General features: G+C 43.4%; 1 protein-coding gene across 2 annotated transcripts in view; it reads right to left on the minus strand.

The window, feature by feature from the left end:
- LOC114527111 (rhamnosyl O-methyltransferase-like) overlaps positions 1 to 26,597 on the minus strand; it is a 53,695-nt gene that overhangs the window by 18,417 nt on the left and 8,681 nt on the right. The window contains exon 5 of one of the 2 annotated variants that reach the window (XM_028548724.1): positions 24,752 to 25,051. The exons of the other annotated variant lie outside the window; for it this stretch is intronic. Coding sequence (XP_028404525.1) covers positions 25,006 to 25,051 — 46 coding nt within the window. The 3' untranslated portion in view covers positions 24,752 to 25,005. Of the gene's footprint in view, positions 1 to 24,751; positions 25,052 to 26,597 lie in introns of those variants that run through there. 2 annotated transcript variants of the gene reach the window in all.

Here is a 26,597-nt window from a genome sequence, read left to right on the forward strand (position 1 = left end):
AGGAAGTCAAATGCGTCCAATCGTATGGCTGGCTTTCTTTCCACCCTCGGGTAAAAAGGCGTTGCGTTAATCGAAGTTTTGCTTCAAAGTTGGCTATATAAGAGGGGTATATGTGCTCCGTGAATTAGTACGAGTGCAAAACGAACATCGCTCGTCGTGGTGGGGAAGTCGGTTGCGTCCGATCGTATGCTGCATTTCTTTCCACTTTCGGGTGAAAAAGCGTTGTTTTTATCGAAGTTTGTGTTCGAGGTTGGGCTATAACTGAGGAGCATGTACTCCGTGAATTAGTACAAGTGCGAAACGAACATCGCTCGTCGTGGTGGGGAAGTCGGTTGCGTCCGATCGTATGCTGCATTTCTTTCCACTTTCGGGTGAAAAAGCGTTGTTTTTATCGAAGTTTGTGTTCGAAGTTAGTTATATATGAATGAGGGGCATGTGCTCCGTGAATGAGTGCGTGTGCGAAACGAACAACGCCAATCGTGGGAAGAAAGTCGGCTGCGTCTGATCGTATGCCGGCTTTCTTACGGCCTTCGGGTGAAAAGACGTTGCGTTGATCGATGTTTTGCTTCGAAGTTGCCTATAAATTATGAGAGGCCTTTGCTCCGTGAATTAGTACGAGAGCGAAACGAACGTCGCCTTGTCGTGGTGGGGAAGTCAGCTGCATCCGATCGTATGCCACCTTTCTTTCTGCCTTCGGGTGAAAAGGCGTTGCGTTAATCGATGTTTTGCTTCATCGTACCATCTAGTAGCTGGTTCCCTCCGAAGTTTCCATCAGGAAAGATGGAGTTCATACATGCAGTTTTATCAGGTAAAGCGGATGATTAGAGGTCTTAGGGTAGAAATGACCTTAACCTATTCTCAAACTTTAAATTGGTAAGAAGTCCCACTCGCTCGATTGAAGCCGGACGCTCGAATGCAAGCTCTTAGTGGGCCATTTTTAGTATGCAGAACTGGTGTGGCGGGATCAACTGAACGCCGAGTTAGCGAAATGTGTTAGTTGATATTGACATGAGATTTCATGCAATTTGCCTGAAAAGACAATGGTCGAAGCTACCATCTGTTAAATTATGATTGAACGCCTCTAAACCAGAATTCGTGCTAGAACGCAACGATTCCTTTTCTCTGGACGACTTAAGCGAACACGAATAACAGACGCGATCTTTCGCGCCTCCTGCGTCACAACGTGCCCACGGAGCGGACCATGCTCCCAAGCACACAACGATCAAAATCTAAATTTTCCAGAGCTAAATCATTTGCAGACGACTTAAATAAAGAACGGGGTAATGTAAGCAATAGAAAGTAGCCTTGTTGCTATGATCTGCTGAGATTAAACCTTTTTCTGCGATTTGTTTTTTTTTCCAAAACTCGAACATCCTCGGCGAAGTCGACCTAAGAGCAGAACAAGTCCTTGTCTCTTGAACATTCCGCAGAAGAGGCCAACAACTCGAGGTCGATCGAAAATGTTCGGCAGAAGAGGCCAACAAGTCGTAGTCTCTCTAACATGAACGGCAGAAGAGGGGAACAACTCGAGATCTTCTTTAAACATGTTCGGGTAAAGTAGCGATTTTGACCCCGACCAAGAAGGGAAAACTCGAGGTCTTTCGAAACAATTCGAAAAAAGTCTCGATTTCGACCAGCACTAAGACGGGTGAAAATCGAATTCTCCCGAACATGTCCAAAAAAGTCCCGGTTTGGACCCGCAGTAGTTGGGGAAAATGTCGAGGTATCTCGAACATGCTCGAAAAAAGGTCGCGATTTCGCTGTGGTCGATTCGAGCGAAATAACGATGTCGCCGAAGTTAGCTTGCTCGGGTCATGACCAAGGAGGATGTTTGGGGAAGATGGAATGCGGTTTGTGAAACATTGTCAACATCGATCTTCAAGGAGGATGTTGCGGCGAACGGTTCTCCGGTTAATATTTTTTACTATATATGAGGGGCATGTGCTCTGTGAATGAGTTCGAGTGCGAAATCAACATTGCTGTTGGTGAGGAAGTCAAATGCGTCCAATCGTATGGCTGGCTTTCTTTCCACCTTCGGGTAAAAAGGCGTTGCGTTAATCGAAGTTTTGCTTCAAAGTTGCTATATAAGAGGGGTATATGTGCTCCGTGAATTAGTAACAAGTGCGAAACGAACATCGCTCGTCGTGGTGGAGGGGTCGGTTGCGTCCGATCGTATGCTGCATTTCTTTCCACTTTCGGGTGAAAAAGGTTGTTTTTATCGAAGTTTGTGTTCGAGGTTGGGCTATAACTGAGGAGCATGTACTCCGTGAATTAGTACAAGTGCGAAACGAACATCGCTCGTCGTGGTGGGGAAGTCGGTTGCGTCCGATCGTATGCTGCATTTCTTTCCACTTTCGGGTGAAAAAGCGTTGTTTTTATCGAAGTTTGTGTTCGAGGTTGGGCTATAACTGAGGAGCATGTACTCCGTGAATTAGTACAAGTGCGAAACGAACATCGCTCGTCGTGGTGGGGAAGTCGGTTGCGTCCGATCGTATGCTGCATTTCTTTCCACTTTCGGGTGAAAAAGCGTTGTTTTTATCGAAGTTTGTGTTCGAGGTTGGGCTATAACTGAGGAGCATGTACTCCGTGAATTAGTACAAGTGCGAAACGAACATCGCTCGTCGTGGTGGGAAGTCGGTTGCGTCCGATCGTATGCTGCATTTCTTTCCACTTTCGGGTGAAAAAGCGTTGTTTTTATCGAAGTTTGTGTTCGAGGTTGGGCTATAAATGAGGGGCATGTACTCCGTGAATTAGTACAGGTGCGAAACGAACGTTGCTTGTTGTGGTTGGGAAGTCAGCTGCGTATAATCGTATGCTTAGCTTTCCTGCCGCCTTCAGGCAAAGAAGTGTTGCATTCATCAGGCCGCATTCTGCCATTCTCCAGGTAAGTGCCATCTGGCTGGAGGAAGGTAGGTGTATTTATTTGTTATATATTCCCCTCTGAATAGGAATGCACTCTACCCGTCTCTGGTCAGCATGTACTAATTGTGTAAATTTTTTCTCTAGGGCTACTAAACTTATTCTTTCTCTTTCAGAACAAAGATGACCGATTTTAGTGTGATTACTAGGCCCAGCCCCTGCCTGCACTGAGCCCAAGACCCCTATGCCTAAATTTTCTGCCATGCTAATTGTAAATACTATTTTTCTAAGCTCTCGTTTCAGATAAAAGGTTCGTTGTGTTTTTTGTTGTGTTGTCTTGTGTTGTCCTGTAACATTCGAATGCGTCCACACATTCACGGCTGCCCCACTGGGGCTTGGGTTCGACTCCCAAGAATGTGACAATTTAGCCCTAAATCTTGGTTGCTGGTCGTATATTGCTTTTCCTGCCCCTTTTGGGCGAGAAAGCGTTGCGTTCATCGAAGTTTTGCTTCGAAGTTAGTTATATATGAATGAGGGGCATCTGCTCCGTGAATGAGTGCGTGTGCGAAAGAAATCGTGGGAAGAGAGTCGGCTGCGTCTGATCGTATGCCGGCTTTCTTACGGCCTTCGGGTGAAAAGACGTTGCGTTGATCGATGTTTTGCTTCGAAGTTGCCTATAAATTATGAGAGGCCTTTGCTCCGTGAATTAGTACGAGAGCGAAACGAACGTCGCCTTGTCGTGGTGGGGAAGTCAGCTGCATCCGATCGTATGCCACCTTTTTTCTGCCTTCGGGGTGAAAAGGCGTTGCGTTAATCGATGTTTTGCTTCATCGTACCATCTAGTAGCTGGTTCCCTCCGAAGTTTCCATCAGGAAAGATGGAGTTCATACATGCAGTCAGGTAAAGCGGATGATTAGAGGTCTTAGGGTAGAAATGACCTTAACCTATTCTCAAACTTTAAAATGGTAAGAAGTCCCACTCGCTCGATTGAAGCCGGACGCTCGAATGCAAGCTCTTAGTGGGCCATTTTAGTATGCAGAACTGGTGTTGCGGGATCAACTGAACGCCGAGTTAGCGAAATGTGTTAGTTGATATTGACATGAGATTTTCATGCAATTTGCCTGAAAAGACAATGGTGCGAAGCTACCATCTGTTAAATTATGATTGAACGCCTCTAAACCAGAATTCGCGCTAGAACGCAACGATTCCTTTTCTGGACGACTTAAGCGAACACGAATAACAGACGCGATCTTTCGCGCCTCCTGCGTCACAACGTGCCCACGGAGCGGACCATGCTCCCAAGCACTACAACGATCAAAATCTAAATTTTCCAGAGCTAAATCATTTGCAGACGACTTAAATAAAGAACGGGGTAATGTAAGCAGTAGAAAGTAGCCTTGTTGCTATGACTGCTGAGATTAAACCCTTTTTCTGCGATTTTTTTTTTTTCCAAAACTCGAACATCCTCGGCGAAGTCGACCTAAGAGCAGAACAAGTCCTTGTCTCTTGAACATGTCCGCAGAAGAGGCCAACAACTCGAGTCGATCGAACATGTTCGGCAGAAGAGGCCAACAAGTCGTAGTCTCTCTAACATGAACGGCAGAAGAGGGGAACAACTCGAGATCTTCTTAACATGTTCGGGTAAGTAGCGATTTTCGACCCGACCAAGAAGGGAAAACTCGAGGTCTTTCGAACAAGTTCGAAAAAGTCTCGATTTCGACCAGCACTAAGACGGGTGAAAAATCGAATTCTCCCGAACATGTCCAAAAAGTCCCGGTTTGGACCCGCAGTAGTTGGGAAAATGTCGAGGTATCTCGAACATGATCGAAAAAAAGGTCCGATTTCGCTGTGGTCGATTCGAGCGAAATAGCGATGTCGCCGAAGTTAGCTTGCGCGGGTCATGACCAAGGAGGATGTTTGGGAAGATGGAATGCGGTTTGTGAAACATTGTCAACATCGATTTTCAAGGAGGATGTTGCGGCGAACGGTTCTCCGGTTAATATTTTTACTATATATGAGGGGCATGTGCTCTGTGAATGAGTTCGAGTGCGAAATCAACATTGCTCGTTGTGGTGAAGAAGTCAAATGCGTCCAATCGTATGGCTGGCTTTCTTTCCACCTTCGGGTAAAAAGGCGCTGCGTTAATCGAAGTTTTGCTTCAAAGTTGGCTATATAAGAGGGGTATATGTGCTCCGTGAATTAGTACAAGTGCGAAACGAACATCGCTCGTCGTGGTGGGGAAGTCGGCTGCGTCCGATCGTATGCTGCATTTCTTTCCACTTTCGGGTGAAAAAGCGTTGTTTTTATCGAAGTTTGTGTTCGAGGTTGGGCTATAACTGAGGAGCATGTACTCCGTGAATTAGTACAAGTGCGAAACGAACATCGCTCGTCGTGGTGAGGAAGTCGGTTGCGTCCGATCGTATGCTGCATTTCTTTCCACTTTCGGGTGAAAAAGCGTTGTTTTTATCGAAGTTTGTGTTCGAGGTTGGGCTATAACTGAGGAGCATGTACTCCGTGAATTAGTACAAGTGCGAAACGAACATCGCTCGTCGTGGTGGGGAAGTCGGTTGCGTCCGATCGTATGCTGCATTTCTTTCCACTTTCGGGTGAAAAAGCGTTGTTTTTATCGAAGTTTGTGTTCGAGGTTGGGCTATAACTGAGGAGCATGTACTCCGTGAATTAGTACAAGTGCGAAACGAACATCGCTCGTCGTGGTGGGGAAGTCGGTTGCGTCCGATCGTATGCTGCATTTCTTTCCACTTTCGGGTGAAAAAGCGTTGTTTTTATCGAAGTTTGTGTTCGAGGTTGGGCTATAAATGAGGGGCATGTACTCCGTGAATTAGTACAGGTGCGAAACGAACGTTGCTTGTTGTGGTTGGGAAGTCAGCTGCGTTAATCGTATGCTTATTTTCCTCCGCCTCAGGCAAAAAAGTGTTGCATTCATCAGGCCGCATTCTGCCATTCTCCAGGTAAGTGCCATCTGGCTGGAGGAAGGTAGTGTATTTATTTGTTTATATATTCCCTCTGAATAGGAATGCACTCTACCCCGTCTCTGGGTCAGCATGTACTAATTGTGTAAATTTTTCTCTAGGGCTACTAAACTTATTTCTTTCTCTTCACAAAAAGATGACCGATTTTAGTGTGATTACTAGGCCCAGCCCCTGCCCTGCACTGAGCCCAACCCCTTCCTTAGACCCCTATGCCTAAATTTTTCTGCCATGCTAATTGTAAATACTATTTTTCTAAGCTCTCGTTTCAGATAAAAGGTTCGTTGTGTTTTTTGTTGTGTTGTCTTGTGTTGTCCTGTAACATTCGAATGCGTCCACACATTCACGGCTGCCCCACTGGGGCTTGGGTTCGACTCCCAAGAATGTGACAATTTAGCCCTAAATCTTGGTTGTATGCTGGTCGTATATTGCTTTTCCTGCCCCTTTTGGGCGAGAAAGCGTTGCGTTCATCGAAGTTTTGCTTCGAAGTTAGTTATATATGAATGAGGGGCATCTGCTCCGTGAATGAGTGCGTGTGCGAAACGAACAACGCCAATCGTGGGAAGAGAGTCGGCTGCGTCTGATCGTATGCCGGCTTTCTTACGGCCTTTTAAATTATGAGAGGCCTTTGCTCCGTGAATTAGTACGAGAGCGAAACGAACGTCGCCTTGTCGTGGTGGGGAAGTCAGCTGCATCCGATCGTATGCCACCTTTCTTTCTGCCTTCGGGTGAAAAGGCGTTGCGTTAATCGATGTTTTGCTTCATCGTACCATCTAGTAGCTGGTTCCCTCCGAAGTTTCCATCAGGAAAGATGGAGTTCATACATGCAGTTTTATCAGGTAAAGCGGATGATTAGAGGTCTTAGGGTAGAAATGACCTTAACCTATTCTCAAACTTTAAAATGGTAAGAAGTCCCACTCGCTCGATTGAAGCCGGACGCTCGAATGCAAGCTCTTAGTGGGCCATTTTTAGTATGCAGAACTGGTGTTGCGGGATCAACTGAACGCCGAGTTAGCGAAATGTGTTAGTTGATATTGACATGAGATTTTCATGCAATTTGCCTGAAAAGACAATGGTGCGAAGCTACCATCTGTTAAATTATGATTGAACGCCTCTAAACCAGAATTCGCGCTAGAACGCAACGATTCCTTTTCTCTGGACGACTTAAGCGAACACGAATAACAGACGCGATCTTTCGCGCCTCCTGCGTCACAACGTGCCCACGGAGCGGACCATGCTCCCAAGCACTACAACGATCAAAATCTAAATTTTCCAGAGCTAAATCATTTGCAGACGACTTAAATAAAGAACGGGGTAATGTAAGCAGTAGAAAGTAGCCTTGTTGCTATGATCTGCTGAGATTAAACCCTTTTTCTGCGATTTGTTTTTTTTTCCAAAACTCGAACATCCTCGGCGAAGTCGACCTAAGAGCAGAACAAGTCCTTGTCTCTTGAACATGTCCGCAGAAGAGGCCAACAACTCGAGGTCGATCGAACATGTTCGGCAGAAGAGGCCAACAAGTCGTAGTCTCTCTAACATGAACGGCAGAAGAGGGGAACAACTCGAGATCTTCTTTAACATGTTCGGGTAAGTAGCGATTTCGACCCCGACCAAGAAGGGAAAAACTCGAGGTCTTTCGAACAAGTTCGAAAAAGTCTCGATTTCGACCAGCACTAAGACGGGTGAAAATCGAATTCTCCCGAACATGTCCAAAAAAGTCCCGGTTTGGACCCGCAGTAGTTGGGGAAAATGTCGAGGTATCTCGAACATGCTCGAAAAAAGGTCCCGATTTCGCTGTGGTCGATTCGAGCGAAATAGCGATGTCGCCGAAGTTAGCTTGCGCGGGTCATGACCAAGGAGGATGTTTGGGAAGATGGAATGCGGTTTGTGAAACATTGTCAACATCGATCTTCAAGGAGGATGTTGCGGCGAACGGTTCTCCGGTTAATATTTTTACTATATATGAGGGGCATGTGCTCTGTGAATGAGTGCGAGTGCGAAATCAACATTGCTCGTTGTGGTGAGGAAGTCAAATGCGTCCAATCGTATGGCTGGCTTTCTTTCCACCTTCGGGTAAAAAGGCGTTGCGTTAATCGAAGTTTTGCTTCAAAGTTGGCTATATAAGAGGGGTATATGTGCTCCGTGAATTAGTACGAGTGCAAAACGAACATCGCTCGTCGTGGTGGGGAAGTCGGTTGCGTCCGATCGTATGCTGCATTTCTTTCCACTTTCGGGTGAAAAAGCGTTGTTTTTATCGAAGTTTGTGTTCGAGGTTGGGCTATAACTGAGGAGCATGTACTCCGTGAATTTGTACAAGTGCGAAACGAACATCGCTCGTCGTGGTGGGGAAGTCGGTTGCGTCCGATCGTATGCTGCATTTCTTTCCACTTTCGGGTGAAAAAGCGTTGTTTTTATCGAAGTTTGTGTTCGAGGTTGGGCTATAACTGAGGAGCATGTACTCCGTGAATTAGTACAAGTGCGAAACGAACATCGCTCGTCGTGGTGGGGAAGTCGGTTGCGTCCGATCGTATGCTGCATTTCTTTCCACTTTCGGGTGAAAAAGCGTTGTTTTTATCGAAGTTTGTGTTCGAAGTTAGTTATATATGAATGAGGGGCATGTGCTCCGTGAATGAGTGCGTGTGCGAAACGAACAACGCCAATCGTGGGAAGAAAGTCGGTTGCGTCTGATCGTATGCCGGCTTTCTTACCGCCTTCGGGTGAAAAGACGTTGCGTTGATCGATGTTTTGCTTCGAAGTTGCCTATAAATTATGAGAGGCCTTTGCTCCGTGAATTAGTACGAGAGCGAAACGAACGTCGCCTTGTCGTGGTGGGGAAGTCAGCTGCATCCGATCGTATGCCACCTTTCTTTCTGCCTTCGGGTGAAAAGGCGTTGCGTTAATCGATGTTTTGCTTCATCGTACCATCTAGTAGCTGGTTCCCTCCGAAGTTTCCATCAGGAAAGATGGAGTTCATACATGCAGTTTTATCAGGTAAAGCGGATGATTAGAGGTCTTAGGGTAGAAATGACCTTAACCTATTCTCAAACTTTAAATTGGTAAGAAGTCCCACTCGCTCGATTGAAGCCGGACGCTCGAATGCAAGCTCTTAGTGGGCCATTTTTAGTATGCAGAACTGGTGTTGCGGGATCAACTGAACGCCGAGTTAGCGAAATGTGTTAGTTGATATTGACATGAGATTTTCATGCAATTTGCCTGAAAAGACAATGGTGCGAAGCTACCATCTGTTAAATTATGATTGAACGCCTCTAAACCAGAATTCGTGCTAGAACGCAACGATTCCTTTTCTCTGGACGACTTAAGCGAACACGAATAACAGACGCGATCTTTCGCGCCTCCTGCGTCACAACGTGCCCACGGAGCGGACCATGCTTCCAAGCACTACAACGATCAAAATCTAAATTTTCCAGAGCTAAATCATTTGCAGACGACTTAAATAAAGAACGGGGTAATGTAAGCAGTAGAAAGTAGCCTTGTTGCTATGATCTGCTGAGATTAAACCCTTTTTCTGCGATTTGTTTTTTTTTCCAAAACTCAAACATCCTCGGCGAAGTCGACCTAAGAGCAGAACAAGTCCTTGTCTCTTGAACATGTCCGCAGAAGAGGCCAACAACTCGAGGTCGATCGAACATGTTCGGCAGAAGAGGCCAACAAGTCGTAGTCTCTCTAACATGAACGGCAGAAGAGGGGAACAACTCGAGATCTTCTTTAACATGTTCGGGTAAGTAGCGATTTTGACCCCGACCAAGAAGGGAAAAACTCGAGGTCTTTCGAACAAGTTCGAAAAAGTCTCGATTTCGACCAGCACTAAGACGGGTGAAAATCGAATTCTCCCGAACATGTCCAAAAAAGTCCCGGTTTGGACCCGCAGTAGTTGGGGAAAATGTCGAGGTATCTCGAACATGCTCGAAAAAAGGTCGCGATTTCGCTGTGGTCGATTCGAGCGAAATAACGATGTCGCCGAAGTTAGCTTGCTCGGGTCATGACCAAGGAGGATGTTTGGGAAGATGGAATGCGGTTTGTGAAACATTGTCAACATCGATCTTCAAGGAGGATGTTGCGGCGAACGGTTCTCCGGTTAATATTTTTACTATATATGAGGGGCATGTGCTCTGTGAATGAGTTCGAGTGCGAAATCAACATTGCTCGTTGTGGTGAAGAAGTCAAATGCGTCCAATCGTATGGCTGGCTTTCTTTCCACCTTCGGGTAAAAAGGCGTTGCGTTAATCGAAGTTTTGCTTCAAAGTTGGCTATATAAGAGGGGTATATGTGCTCCGTGAATTAGTACAAGTGCGAAACGAACATCGCTCGTCGTGGTGGGGAAGTCGGCTGCGTCCGATCGTATGCTGCATTTCTTTCCACTTTCGGGTGAAAAAGCGTTGTTTTTATCGAAGTTTGTGTTCGAGGTTGGGCTATAACTAAGGAGCATGTACTCCGTGAATTAGTACAAGTGCGAAACGAACATCGCTCGTCGTGGTGGGGAAGTCGGTTGCGTCCGATCGTATGCTGCATTTCTTTCCACTTTCGGGTGAAAAAGCGTTGTTTTATCGAAGTTTGTGTTCGAGGTTGGGCTATAACTGAGGAGCATGTACTCCGTGAATTAGTACAAGTGCGAAACGAACATCGCTCGTCGTGGTGGGGAAGTCGGTTGCGTCCGATCGTATGCTGCATTTCTTTCCACTTTCGGGTGAAAAAGCGTTGTTTTTATCGAAGTTTGTGTTCGAGGTTGGGCTATAACTGAGGAGCATGTACTCCGTGAATTAGTACAAGTGCGAAACGAACATCGCTCGTCGTGGTGGGGAAGTCGGTTGCGTCCGATCGTATGCTGCATTTCTTTCCACTTTCGGGTGAAAAAGCGTTGTTTTTATCGAAGTTTGTGTTCGAGGTTGGGCTATAAATGAGGGGCATGTACTCCGTGAATTAGTACAGGTGCGAAACGAACGTTGCTTGTTGTGGTTGGGAAGTCAGCTGCGTATAATCGTATGCTTAGCTTTCCTGCCGCCTTCAGGCAAAGAAGTGTTGCATTCATCAGGCCGCATTCTGCCATTCTCCAGGTAAGTGCCATCTGGCTGGAGGAAGGTAGGTGTATTTATTGTTTATATATTCCCCTCTGAATAGGAATGCACTCTACCCCGTCTCTGGTCAGCATGTACTAATTGTGTAAATTTTTCTCTAGGGCTACTAAACTTATTCTTTCTCTTTCAGAACAAAGATGACCGATTTTAGTGTGATTACTAGGCCCAGCCCCTGCCCTGCACTGAGCCCAACCCCTTCCTTAGACCCCTATGCCTAAATTTTTCTGCCATGCTAATTGTAAATACTATTTTTCTAAGCTCTCGTTTCAGATAAAAGGTTCGTTGTGTTTTTTGTTGTGTTGTCTTGTGTTGTCCTGTAACATTCGAATGCGTCCACACATTCACGGCTGCCCCACTGGGGCTTGGGTTCGACTCCCAAGAATGTGACAATTTAGCCCTAAATCTTGGTTGTATGCTGGTCGTATATTGCTTTTCCTGCCCCTTTTGGGCGAGAAAGCGTTGCGTTCATCGAAGTTTTGCTTCGAAGTTAGTTATATATGAATGAGGGGCATCTGCTCCGTGAATGAGTGCGTGTGCGAAACGAACAACGCCAATCGTGGGAAGAGAGTCGGCTGCGTCTGATCGTATGCCGGCTTTCTTACGGCCTTCGGGTGAAAAGACGTTGCGTTGATCGATGTTTTTGCTTCGAAGTTGCCTATAAATTATGAGAGGCCTTTGCTCCGTGAATTAGTACGAGAGCGAAACGAACGTCGCCTTGTCGTGGTGGGGAAGTCAGCTGCATCCGATCGTATGCCACCTTTCTTTCTGCCTTCGGGTGAAAAGGCGTTGCGTTAATCGATGTTTTGCTTCATCGTACCATCTAGTAGCTGGTTCCCTCCGAAGTTTCCATCAGGAAAGATGGAGTTCATACATGCAGTTTTATCAGGTAAAGCGGATGATTAGAGGTCTTAGGGTAGAAATGACCTTAACCTATTCTCAAACTTTAAAATGGTAAGAAGTCCCACTCGCTCGATTGAAGCCGGACGCTCGAATGCAAGCTCTTAGTGGGCCATTTTTAGTATGCAGAACTGGTGTTGCGGGATCAACTGAACGCCGAGTTAGCGAAATGTGTTAGTTGATATTGACATGAGATTTTCATGCAATTTGCCTGAAAAGACAATGGTGCGAAGCTACCATCTGTTAAATTATGATTGAACGCCTCTAAACCAGAATTCGTGCTAGAACGCAACGATTCCTTTTCTCTGGACGACTTAAGCGAACACGAATAACAGACGCGATCTTTCGCGCCTCCTGCGTCACAACGTGCCCACGGAGCGGACCATGCTCCCAAGCACTACAACGATCAAAATCTAAATTTTCCAGAGCTAAATCATTTGCAGACGACTTAAATAAAGAACGGGGTAATGTAAGCAGTAGAAAGTAGCCTTGTTGCTATGATCTGCTGAGATTAAACCCTTTTTCTGCGATTTGTTTTTTTTTCCAAAACTCGAACATCCTCGGCGAAGTCGACCTAAGAGCAGAACAAGTCCTTGTCTCTTGAACATGTCCGCAGAAGAGGCCAACAACTCGAGGTCGATCGAACATGTTCGGCAGAAGAGGCCAACAAGTCGTAGTCTCTCTAACATGAACGGCAGAAGAGGGGAACAACTCGAGATCTTCTTTAACATGTTCGGGTAAGTAGCGATTTCGACCCCGACCAAGAAGGGAAAACTCGAGGTCTTTCGAACAAGTTCGAAAAAGTCTCGATTTCGACCAGCACTAAGACGGGTGAAAATCGAATTCTCCCGAACATGTCCAAAAAAGTCCCGGTTTGGACCCGCAGTAGTTGGGGAAAATGTCGAGGTATCTCGAACATGCTCGAAAAAGGTCCCGATTTCGCTGTGGTCGATTCGAGCGAAATAGCGATGTCGCCGAAGTTAGCTTGCGCGGGTCATGACCAAGGAGGATGTTTGGGAAGATGGAATGCGGTTTGTCAAATCGATCTTCAAGGAGGATGTTGCGGCGAACGGTTCTCCGGTTAATATTTTTACTATATATGAGGGGCATGTGCTCTGTGAATGAGTGCGAGTGCGAATCAACATTGCTCGTTGTGGTGAAAGAGTCAAATGCGTCCAATCGTATGGCTGGCTTTCTTTCCACCTTCGGGTAAAAAGGCGTTGCGTTAATCGAAGTTTTGCTTCAAAGTTGGCTATATAAGAGGGGTATATGTGCTCCGTGAATTAGTACAGTGCAAACGAACATCGCTCGTCGTGGTGGGGAAGTCGGTTGCGTCCGATCGTATGCTGCATTTCTTTCCACTTTCGGGTGAAAAAGCGTTGTTTTTATCGAAGTTTGTGTTCGAGGTTGGGCTATAACTGAGGAGCATGTACTCCGTGAATTTGTACAAGTGCGAAACGAACATCGCTCGTCGTGGTGGGGAAGTCGGTTGCGTCCGATCGTATGCTGCATTTCTTTCCACTTTCGGGTGAAAAGCGTTGTTTTTATCGAAGTTTGTGGTTCGAGGTTGGGCTATAACTGAGGAGCATGTACTCCGTGAATTAGTACAAGTGCGAAACGAACATCGCTCGTCGTGGTGGGGAAGTCGGTTGCGTCCGATCGTATGCTGCATTTCTTTCCACTTTCGGGTGAAAAAGCGTTGTTTTTATCGAAGTTTGTGTTCGAAGTTAGTTATATATGAATGAGGGGCATGTGCTCCGTGAATGAGTGCGTGTGCGAAACGAACAACGCCAATCGTGGGAAGAAAGTCGGCTGCGTCTGATCGTATGCCGGCTTTCTTACCGCCTTCGGGTGAAAAGACGTTGCGTTGATCGATGTTTTGCTTCGAAGTTGCCTATAAATTATGAGAGGCCTTTGCTCCGTGAATTAGTACGAGAGCGAAACGAACGTCGCCTTGTCGTGGTGGGGAAGTCAGCTGCATCCGATCGTATGCCACCTTTCTTTCTGCCTTCGGGTGAAAAGGCGTTGCGTTAATCGATGTTTTGCTTCATCGTACCATCTAGTAGCTGGTTCCCTCCGAAGTTTCCATCAGGAAAGATGGAGTTCATACATGCAGTTTTATCAGGTAAAGCGGATGATTAGAGGTCTTAGGGTAGAAATGACCTTAACCTATTCTCAAACTTTAAATTGGTAAGAAGTCCCACTCGCTCGATTGAAGCCGGACGCTCGAATGCAAGCTCTTAGTGGGCCATTTTTAGTATGCAGAACTGGTGTTGCGGGATCAACTGAACGCCGAGTTAGCGAAATGTGTTAGTTGATATTGACATGAGATTTTCATGCAATTTGCCTGAAAAGACAATGGTGCGAAGCTACCATCTGTTAAATTATGATTGAACGCCTCTAAACCAGAATTCGTGCTAGAACGCAACGATTCCTTTTCTCTGGACGACTTAAGCGAACACGAATAACAGACGCGATCTTTCGCGCCTCCTGCGTCACAACGTGCCCACGGAGCGGACCATGCTTCCAAGCACTACAACGATCAAAATCTAAATTTTCCAGAGCTAAATCATTTGCAGACGACTTAAATAAAGAACGGGGTAATGTAAGCAGTAGAAAGTAGCCTTGTTGCTATGATCTGCTGAGATTAAACCCTTTTTCTGCGATTTGTTTTTTTTTCCAAAACTCGAACATCCTCGGCGAAGTCGACCTAAGAGCAGAACAAGTCCTTGTCTCTTGAACATGTCCGCAGAAGAGGCCAACAACTCGAGGTCGATCGAACATGTTCGGCAGAAGAGGCCAACAAGTCGTAGTCTCTCTAACATGAACGGCAGAAGAGGGGAACAACTCGAGATCTTCTTTAACATGTTCGGGTAAGTAGCGATTTTGACCCCGACCAAGAAGGGAAAAACTCGAGGTCTTTCGAACAAGTTCGAAAAAGTCTCGATTTCGACCAGCACTAAGACGGGTGAAAATCGAATTCTCCCGAACATGTCCAAAAAAGTCCCGGTTTGGACCCGCAGTAGTTGGGGAAAATGTCGAGGTATCTCGAACATGCTCGAAAAAAGGTCGCGATTTCGCTGTGGTCGATTCGAGCGAAATAACGATGTCGCCGAAGTTAGCTTGCTCGGGTCATGACCAAGGAGGATGTTTGGGAAGATGGAATGCGGTTTGTGAAACATTGTCAACATCGATCTTCAAGGAGGATGTTGCGGCGAACGGTTCTCCGGTTAATATTTTTACTATATATGAGGGGCATGTGCTCTGTGAATGAGTTCGAGTGCGAAATCAACATTGCTCGTTGTGGTGAAGAAGTCAAATGCGTCCAATCGTATGGCTGGCTTTCTTTCCACCTTCGGGTAAAAAGGCGTTGCGTTAATCGAAGTTTTGCTTCAAAGTTGGCTATATAAGAGGGGTATATGTGCTCCGTGAATTAGTACAAGTGCGAAACGAACATCGCTCGTCGTGGTGGGGAAGTCGGCTGCGTCCGATCGTATGCTGCATTTCTTTCCACTTTCGGGTGAAAAAGCGTTGTTTTTATCGAAGTTTGTGTTCGAGGTTGGGCTATAACTGAGGAGCATGTACTCCGTGAATTAGTACAAGTGCGAAACGAACATCGCTCGTCGTGGTGGGGAAGTCGGTTGCGTCCGATCGTATGCTGCATTTCTTTCCACTTTCGGGTGAAAAAGCGTTGTTTTTATCGAAGTTTGTGTTCGAGGTTGGGCTATAACTGAGGAGCATGTACTCCGTGAATTAGTACAAGTGCGAAACGAACATCGCTCGTCGTGGTGGGGAAGTCGGTTGCGTCCGATCGTATGCTGCATTTCTTTCCACTTTCGGGTGAAAAAGCGTTGTTTTTATCGAAGTTTGTGTTCGAGGTTGGGCTATAACTGAGGAGCATGTACTCCGTGAATTAGTACAAGTGCGAAACGAACATCGCTCGTCGTGGTGGGGAAGTCGGTTGCGTCCGATCGTATGCTGCATTTCTTTCCACTTTCGGGTGAAAAAGCGTTGTTTTTATCGAAGTTTGTGTTCGAGGTTGGCTATAAATGAGGGGCATGTACTCCGTGAATTAGTACAGGTGCGAAACGAACGTTGCTTGTTGTGGTTGGGAAGTCAGCTGCGTATAATCGTATGCTTAGCTTTCCTGCCGCCTTCAGGCAAAGAAGTGTTGCATTCATCAGGCCGCATTCTGCCATTCTCCAGGTAAGTGCCATCTGGCTGGAGGAAGGTAGGTGTATTTATTTGTTTATATATTCCCCTCTGAATAGGAATGCACTCTACCCCGTCTGGTCAGCATGTACTAATTGTGTAAATTTTTTCTCTAGGGCTACTAAACTTATTCTTTCTCTTTCAGAACAAAGATGACCGATTTTAGTGTGATTACTAGGCCCAGCCCCTGCCCTGCACTGAGCCCAACCCCTTCCTTAGACCCCTATGCCTAAATTTTTCTGCCATGCTAATTGTAAATACTATTTTTCTAAGCTCTCGTTTCAGATAAAAGGTTCGTTGTGTTTTTTGTTGTGTGTCTTGTGTTGTCCTGTAACATTCGAATGCGTCCACACATTCACGGCTGCCCCACTGGGGCTTGGGTTCGACTCCCAAGAATGTGACAATTTAGCCCTAAATCTTGGTTGTATGCTGGTCGTATATTGCTTTTCCTGCCCCTTTTGGGCGAGAAAGCGTTGCGTTCATCGAAGTTTTGCTTCGAAGTTAGTTATATATGATGAGAGGGCATGTGCTCCGTGAATGAGTGCGTGTGCGAAACGAACAACGCCAATCGTGGGAAGAAGTCGGCTGCGTCTGATCGTATGCCGGCTTTCTTACGCCTTCGGGTGAAAAGACGTTGCGTTGATCGATGTTTTGCTTCGAAGTTGCCTATAAATTATGAGAGGCCTTTGCTCCGTGAATTAGTACGAGAGCGAAACGAACGTCGCCTTGTCGTGGTGGGGAAGTCAGCTGCATCCGATCGTATGCCACCTTTCTTTCTGCCTTCGGGTGAAAAGGCGTTGCGTTAATCGATGTTTTGCTTCATCGTACCATCTAGTAGCTGGTTCCCTCCGAAGTTTCCATCAGGAAAGATGGAGTTCATACATGCAGTTTTATCAGGTAAAGCGGATGATTAGAGGTCTTAGGGTAGAAATGACCTTAACCTATTCTCAAACTTTAAATTGGTAAGAAGTCCCACTCGCTCGATTGAAGCCGGACGCTCGAATGCAAGCTCTTAGTGGGCCATTTTTAGTATGCAGAACTGGTGTTGCGGGATCAACTGAACGCCGAGTTAGCGAAATGTGTTACTTGATATTGACATGAGATTTTCATGCAATTTGCCTGAAAAGACAATGGTGCGAAGCTACCATCTGTTAAATTATGATTGAACGCCTCTAAACCAGAATTCGTGCTAGAACGCAACGATTCCTTTTCTCTGGACGACTTAAGCGAACACGAATAACAGACGCGATCTTTCGCGCCTGCTGCGTCACAACGTGCCCACGGAGCATAAATTAAGACACGGATTAACGCTTGTAACAAAATAGTTAGGTAGAACAATTTTACAAATATTCTAAACATATTGTCCGGGCACTACACTGTTTTCTTATTTAGATCGTTTGAATTTGTCTTCCGTAAGTAAGAGTTTGCGTTGATAAGCCCGGATTTGTCCGGGTTAGGACGCCCAGTCATGCAGCAATCGGGGCATCGGGCCTAATAGTGCCATATAAGCCATATAGGGCCCAAACGGGCCTAACAAAATACCTGACCCACGAAAAAATGAGCCAATTATTTTTAGGAATTTGTTGAGCAATCATCTAAATATGGGTCGCACGCGTAGGAACTGTCCTGTGTTTGGCTGTTGTAGTACAAATTTAGCAAGGTTAGCAAATCATCTCGACCAAGTTAACGGTATGGACACAGAGGAACGCAAGAAATGGTTAAAGTGGAGTAAGATAGGAATATGTGTACCTCGACAGAGTAAAGAACCAAAGGAATTCAATATGGAGGAGTGTCTGGAAAATTTATTAGAGCGCGAAGAAGAGATGGAGAGAAACTTTAATGTTTACTTAAGCACTGCAAAGTTAAAGCATGTGCAGCCTAGTCGTAAACGAAGAACCTCTACCTCGGGGGAAACGAAGAAAGTACATAAGGGATGGTTAACATTTTAGTTTGTGTGCATGCACTGGACTACGAAATTAAAGTACCGCGTAGATGTTTAATGGAATATTTGTCCATATTCGCGGGTTGAGACGCCCAGTCAGCAATCGGGCCATCGGGCCTAATAGTGCCATATAAGGCCATATAGGCCCCAAACGGGCCTATGAGCACATGCTCATAACTGCTCATGAGCAGTTGCTCATCTGTTCATAAAACTGCATTGCTGCTCGATAACAAGGCATTTCCACACTGCTAGTGCTAAAGGAATGAGCTGCCAATTTTGCGGAAGATACTTCAGCCGCAGTTACAATCAGCGCAGACACGAACGGGAGTATTGTCCACTACGAGAGCAAGAAAGAAACATGTCTCAAACAGACTATGACAGCGAAGGTGGAGATTTCCAAGAGGAATGTCTCGACCACTTCCAGTCAGCAGTCTGAAAGTTCGGCGACGACGACTGACTCAGAATCTGAAGAAAAAATGGACCCATGGATGCCGCTTATAGAAGAAGCAATGCAAAGAAGTAATAGAGCTTTCGAAGAAATGCAAGAAAGCCTTGTAAACAGTGGTTTTGATGAGCACTCTGCCAAAGGGAAAGCTTTCTCGAACATCATGCCTAACCTTCAGAAAGAATTAGAAAATATTTATATGGAGCGCCTTTTGTGGATGAGACAACTAAAGAAAGACCCGATACATAAGAAAATAATGAACACAAAAATAAAAGATGCATTTGTTGAAAACGATGATTTTGATCCAGAAGAAGCAAAAGAAGCTGCTATTGATAAGAGAAAGTTTCTTATCAAAAGACTTTTGAACGAATACAAGTTTGAAGATGAATAGTAAAATAAAGAAAGCGATTTAAAAGGTTTACTAATAGAGCGTTTGTTGAAGAATCCATGGCAAACGAACAAAAAGGGATACGAAATGAAATTTTGATGTATTACAATTTATTGCTGTAATTAATCGTTAGATGAATAAATGTTAAAAACGCAAATCTATATCTGTTTTAATACAACTATTTCCGGCGTTTAACCCCCACACAGCAGTTTACCCCGGCTGACACTTCGGTTTCAGGAGCTCTAATCTGTCACCCCGTTGCCAAAAGTTACACGGATTTTTACGATCGCAGCAAACAAAGAACGGTCTCCCAAAGTTACGTTTACTTAGATCCTTCACAACTTTGTTCGTGTTACAAACCCAAAACTTTCCTTTCTTGGTAGAGATTGCGGTCGCAGGCACTCCATGTAAGCACTCCATTGCTGTGTTTTCTCGGGCAATTTTTGTTCGATGTGCGATATTTATGTGCAAGCTACTCTCTGTTTGGAGGGGAACATGTTCAGGTTCGTCCTGTCATTAAAACCTATTACCAGTAATGTATGCATAAACGCGTTTGAACAAAGTCATCAACTGACAATGTGTGTAAACAAATGCTTGTGCGCACATCATCACGCGTGGGAGTAGCGCACACCGTAGCGCTCACAAATTACCTTTTGTAAACAATATGTTTGATACGAGAAGGATCTCCTCGCAAACCTGAACATTCCCTCCATCAATTTGGAGTGTTTTGGATGCCTGAAAGCGCAAATACTGATAAAAAATCTAGTATGGCTAGAGACCTGCGGGAAGCATTTTGCAGCCGACGCATATCAATATTGTCCTAAAGTTGAAGTAGAAGCGTACGGGTTATGGCTGGAGAGAGACAAATGTAATCACAAACAAAAATAAAAAACCTGTTCCCTTCAGATTATTTAAGAAATGAACTCTTAAAATGAACGAACAGTCCTAGTAGAATTGAAAGAAACATTCTCATAATATCATGTATCCTAATGCTATGGAAAGAAACATACTTTTAAAATGTTGACATACTAAATGTGTATTACCTGACAAATAAAATATTTTCCTCGCAAATCCTTACTGTGCACTTAATTACGGTTTAATAACGTTACACTCTCACCCTGCGTGGAGACCACGCACATCTTCGGGAAAATCCGATAGTTTTCGACGGCCCGCGTGGGGATCACGCGTTGCGTGATTTTGCCGCTATATGGGGGGGGGGGTAATCTACTTATAATCTTGTACAGACTCTGCAATTGCTTATTGCGAATATCATGTTTGTAGTATATTGATACATATTTGTTTCCTTTGGCTTTGCAGCATCAAATTTTCTGTGATCACAAACTACAGTAAGAATTAATTTTCGCTTCCTTCCGGCGAAAGATCAGTATATGTAGCTACATCTATACATATGTAGTTACAGATGTATAAAATAAATTTGTAATCAGTAGAATATCAATTGCAGAATTCTTACTGTGTTTATGATCACAGAAACATTTAAACCGCGAGTGTAACTACAGTAAAAGCGTATATAAATAACTGACTCATACAGTTTTCAAATTTGCAGACTCAGTAAGAAAAAAATGTAGACTTTGAGTGTTTGACAACTTTCTAACTATTTCAATATGTTAATTATGTAAAAGTTGAGTTACATTCATGCGATAAACAACCAATGTTTTCAGCCATTGGACTAACTCATGTATACCAAGAGTAAAAAGCAGCAAGCGTCTTTAAACAACTTAGCATCAAATGTGGTATAACAACTGCCTAAATAAACAACACTTCTCGACGTTTCGACCTGAGGACCTTCGTCAGGAGAGTTAAGGCGGATTTCCACTTACAGCGAAATCGTTCGCTAGCGAAATATTTGCATATTTTCTTTTGAATTGAGAACAGTCAAGTCGAACTAATTTATTTATGCTGCTAAAATTCAAAAGAAAACATGCAAATATTTCGCTGGCGAACGATTTCGCTGTAAGTGGAAATCCGCCTTAACTCTCCTGACGAAGGTCCTCAGGTCGAAACGTCGAGAAGTGTTGTCTATTTAGGCAGTTGTTATACCACATTTGATGCTAAGTTGTTTAAAAACGCTTGCTGCTTTTTACTCTTGGTCCTTAAGCCGGCCTTTAAGCCGGTTTTCCACTAGCGATATTTTTCGCGCGAATCGACATTTTACTTTTGTTCCAGAGCTCTCAAATGCAACCATCTGGAACAAATTGCTCAAATACAAAGGAATAAAGTCGCTTCGCGCGAAAAATATCGCTAGTGGAAAACCGGCATTAGTATGACTCTATAACTCTCCAGAAGAAGGCCCTGAGGTCGATTTAGGCAGTTGTTATACCAATTTGTTATACCACATATACCACATTTGATGCTATGTAGTGTGCTTATATTAAAGCACCTGGGTACGAGTCTGCATTCTTGGCATTCTTTGAGCTTTTCAACATACTTGCCGTGGGCTGATTTAATAAATATATTTAAATAAAGCACTGTAGGCAGGGTTGCCAAATAATTAAATAAGTTGGCCAAATATAATTACGATAATCGTTTAAAGCCGACCACAACAATGTTTGGCTTCTTTTTCAGTAATCTGGCAACCCTCACTGTAGCCCCTGTTTTATACTGTACACTTAAAACTACGCGGCTAAGAGATATTTTAAAAGTTCTTTCGATCAAAGTGAATCCAAAGAAAATAGCCTTGATAATGAACTACACTGCTTACACTTCTACACATGCATGGTCCTTTATGATTCGAAATTAGCACAATCTATCGTCAGGGTGACTACAGGGTGTCTAAAAAACGCAACACTTAAATATGCAAGAATATTAACATTGTTCGGGTTTGCACCATAGTTCAGCTAAAATGACTTTTGGCATTTTAAATGAAGGATTAAGAGCCATTTTCAATTCCCAGAGGTGCTTATGTATTGCGCTTTAGAGCTGTATTGATCTTCTTGCATATTTAAGTGGTTGCGTTTTTTTTTAGACACCTCATGTACATTACTGCTAGGATGACGAAACGAGTAAACGGAATCATGTAAACAGCCACACACATACGATACGGGAGTGTTCCAGTATTTAACAAATATTTATATTATAATATATAGAGTAGTTTATTCCCATAAAATAATTGAATCAATATTAAAACCATATAGAATCATAATAACTCACCAGTGCACAGAAATTTTATCATTTCCATTGTCAGTACGCTTCGGGTTTCTCGCTCCTCAAACTTGGCGAAGCGATTTTCCTCAATATTCCGGGCTTTGAATGCTTTGTTTAAAGCGGACACATCCCCGTCGTAATACCTTTCATCTTCACCTTTTATTGACATGATATTTTGCTTTTTAAAATTGTCTGCAAAGCCTGCAATATATATGAATCACAATAGACCTTTTCAGCTTGTATTGTAAAACACAAGAACTATGCCCTGTTAAGGCGGATTTCCACTTACAGCGAAATCGTTCGCTAGTGAAATATTTGCATATTTTCTTTTGAATTGAGAACAGTCAAGTGGCACTAATTTATTTATGCTGTTAAAATTCAAAAGAAAACATGCAAATATTTCGCTAGCGAACGATTTCGCTGTAAGTGGAAATCCGCCTTTAATAACTTTTATTTTGTCCGTCTCTTTCGAACCCTCTCAATCGCTCTATATTTTATACTAATAATCTCCCTCAGTCCCCCGTTGTTACTGTCTCTCCTTCAATTAGTCTCTTTCTCGAATTACGCATGCACTAACTTTGTTATGTTATGATAGCAGGCCTGTAAATATAGTTTATTCTGGTTAAGTTTGACAATGACTTTGAAATAAATTCGAAATATCACCTTTGTTGTCTTGTTGTCAATAGCTCATATCTTGAGTTAACAAGATGTCATTTTTCGGAGTATTTCAAATCACATGGTCTGAAATGCATGGTTACGTTTTATTGCATGTCTATCCATTGAAATGGCTAATTTGCATGCAAGCTGAAATGGTCTATAGTAAACTAGATAATTATGGTCTTCCATGAGCTCAGTTAACCGAGATTTAACAAGCGTGAGATGATTTTGAGGTATTGAAATGAGCAGATAACATGATCCTGGTAGTCGTATAATCACCACAAATTAGCATGTGCTTGTTTGGTGTCAATAAAGACTTATTTCAATACCTCAAAGTCCTCTCACGTTTCGTTGAATCTCTGGTAACCGGGCTCATGTAAAATACCCCCTAGGGGAGGTTAGACAAGTCGTCACAATTATGCACTTTGACATGCATTCATACTTAGATTCAGATAGGAATGTGGGAGTACCCGGGTATCTGACGTACAAAATGTGGAATGACTTCGTTTCTTCCCTTACAACTCTTTTTCTCTCTTTGCATGCATGATATTCTAGATCAATGGATCAGGGATTCTTTGAAGATATTTTGAGGTTATTCGAATCGCGGAGCCCCATGACTAAAGTGTAAATGTGGCGTCATATTCCGGTACAATATAAGCTAAACTATCTTCTTAAAATACAAACTATACTGAATATGCGTTTAGAATCATATACGAGTAGAGTGTTCGATATACCGAAGATAGACTAACTCATATTATTCCCTATACAAATTGGTTTCGTATAACAACCAGAGCCTGCCACACTCATAACTTCATAAGGTGAGTTTTTATCATTTTATAGTCTTTATAGACATGGAGTGAGAGGGATTTCGCGAAATATTTCCCGAAGTGATGATATTTCCAAATATAACTGTTATGATTTGTTAGTTATGTTCAAATAAAAGCTTCTTTTTAAACTCCAAAGCATTTGGTTTAATAGCTGCATGTCCACAAGCAAGAAATTGACAGGTGAAATATTGCATTATTTATAAACAGGGCAACTTGTTACTGCCATTTGCAATAAGGTAATGTTTTGGTTTAATAGCTGCATGTCCACAAGCAACTGAAGCAAGAAATTGACAGGTGAAATATTGCATTATAATTTATAAAACAGGGCAACTTGTTACTGCCATTAAATAATGTTTTATTTATTTTGTATTAGTGTAGTTGTAGTTGTAGATTCAACGCTCACCGATCACCGCTTTTTTGTCTTTAAAGTACTCACCTTCGCTTTAAAATTTGACAAACGTATTAACGTGACTTCGCCCTTCAGTGGCGTCGCCAGGTTGTTCAGACTGGGGGGGACGATGTAAAAATTAAAGGCGTTAGACCCCTAGGGGGGTTGGGGGCATTCCCCCTCGAGAAAATTTTTATTTCTAGGGTCTCTAAAACGCAATTTCCAACATTTTCAGGCAGGTTTTATGACAATCTGAAAGCCACAGATTGACGATTTTTGTTATAAACCAACAGTTTTCACAATTGCAACTTTCTGTTGTTAGCTTATCTAAATGTGTCAACAAGAGTATCCAACTCAATCTTATCTGCAATGTCTCTTCCTATGCTGATATGTTATTCTAATGTTATTCTTTAGGTGATCAAAAGTAACGTTAATTCGAAAATTTCTTTATTTACACGGCTGTTGGAAATTAGAATCATTGTACCCCCCCCCCTCACTTTTCTCTTCACATTTAGAAAAATCTCAAAAGTGGTCTTTAGAGTAACTCGGGGGGACTTGTCCCCCACTCGGGGGGACTTGTCCCCCCCAGTTCCCCCCCTGGCGACGCCACTGCGCCCTTCGGTTGCTTCCGTTCTTCGAAAACAATGAAATTTTCCGGAAGTAGAAGAACCGTTCGTCATCTTTCGTATATCCGACGATTGCCGAAGATGTGGCACCCACACACAAACATACATCCGGACAATCCGGACACTTTTTCGACTACATAGTGGTTAGCCGCGCATGCGCAGGCTACCCACAAAAACGGAAGAATTTGGTCTGCTGTACTCAAAATTTCAAAACCTTTCGAGAACCTGTATGCAAGAGCTTATTTTTATAATCTATCAAACATACACTTTCAAAATCGATAAAATGGTATTATTATTGTTGTCTTTCACTGTCGATTGTAATGAATCATAGCTTTGAAAACGATATACCGAGCTCAAAAAAAAAGTAAAATGCGTCCTTACAGCAGTTTTTTGCTTATGAACAGAACTTCACAGAGTCTGGTATAGAGTACACTCGGCACATTTTATTCAATAACTGATTCACTAATTATTCAATAATTGGATCATTTGGATGTAGCTATTTGCCCTTCAAAGACACAAAAATTAAACCCGCTTTAAATAACTGTTCATCATCGGGGAACCATTATATCTACAAAAAAGACGTTCAGATAAAACTGCATGTTAACACATAATAATCACGTTTTTGAAATATGTTTTATAATATTTGAGACTGCGGTCTTTGATTATATTTCGAACAGAGAAGTTCGATATAACCATGGTTTATTCCTCATCAAAACGCTGACACAGCTGAGGAGGACTAAGTCGAACAAAATTAAATCAAAACGAGGTAGCCTCGACAACATCAGATTAGTTATTCATCCGCTCGCTTTCTTCTCTGGCAAATATAACCAGTTTCCTCGCTTGGTCGTTTGATCAGGGTTTTGATTACAGGACTATCAATACTTACAGATCTGCTTTGTCTGGTGCCTTGCCACCTATTAATGGTTTTTCGGTGGGGCAACATCCGCTAGTGGTGTGTTTATTAAGGGAATTTCAAACTTGCGGCCGGCAATGCCTCAGTATCAGAACACATGGGACGTTTCGATAGTGTTAAACCATTTTCGTTCCCAACCGTCCAATGCCGAGTTATCCCTAAGACTTTTGTCATGTTATTAGCTCTACTGTTCCAAAACGTTCTTCCGAACTGAAGCTACTGGATATACTTTTTATGCGCCTTCATCCCGAAGAGGTTGCATTTCAGCTACCAGGGGTCGGTTGTTCGAAAGGCGTTTAGCTCAAACAGTGGATAAGCCAAAGTTTAAAAATATACTCTCATAGATCTTGCGAATGACTGAACCTGCATCTTATGCATTTAATATGCACTTCCATTGACAATTAAACTATTTACATCGAAATATTTCAGCTCAGTTGTTCAATAAATAGATAATTTGGTTTTCCATTTTGAACTTATCCACCGTTTAAGCTAAACACTTTTCGAACAACCCAGGTCTTACCAACACCTCATCTGAAACTTCTTCAGTTTTCCTTACGAAATTCGAAGGGGATGAGAAAGTTTGCGTTCTCGTTGCATGTTTACAGGCCTACCAGGAAAGAACGCGAGACTGTCGCCGAGTTGGGTCCCCTTCGCTCCCTAATCAATTGCATGCTTATTAGTTACCACAGGCCTCATAAACCTATAAAGTCTACATCTATTGCGCCCCTTACTCGTGATATTTATTTGGGTTTTTGTTTAGAATGTGATGGTAACAGGTGATATGTCTCGAGTTTCGTGTGTCACGGTTTTACATTCATCTTCTGGATCGCTTATCGAATGTGGTTATAGACTTTGCGTCATTTATTTGTTCAGAGCATTATTACAGATAAATGATAACGTGTTTTGTTCAGTGCTTTGCTCGCTGATTTACATAGGTTTGGTGATATCGAGGCTACCTCGTTTTGATTCAGTTTTGTTGGACTTAGTCCTCCATCAGCTGTGTAAGCGTTTTGATGTGGAATAAAACATCAAAAGATTATATCAAAATATAATCTTGACTTTGGCAAGTGGAGTTAGGGCTGAAGAGAAAATGAAAATGGGGTAACAAGGCTTTTCTTGAGGGCTTTAAAAAAACCTTTTTACCAAAAAACGCTGTGCATCTTAAATACATGTTATTATGCAATATAGCTTTCCCACAGAA

The sequence above is a fragment of the Dendronephthya gigantea genome, unplaced genomic scaffold, assembly GCF_004324835.1.
Source record: "Dendronephthya gigantea isolate DGI-Jeju-01 unplaced genomic scaffold, DenGig_1.0 000001F, whole genome shotgun sequence".
Classification (NCBI taxonomy): domain Eukaryota; kingdom Metazoa; phylum Cnidaria; class Anthozoa; order Malacalcyonacea; family Nephtheidae; genus Dendronephthya; species Dendronephthya gigantea.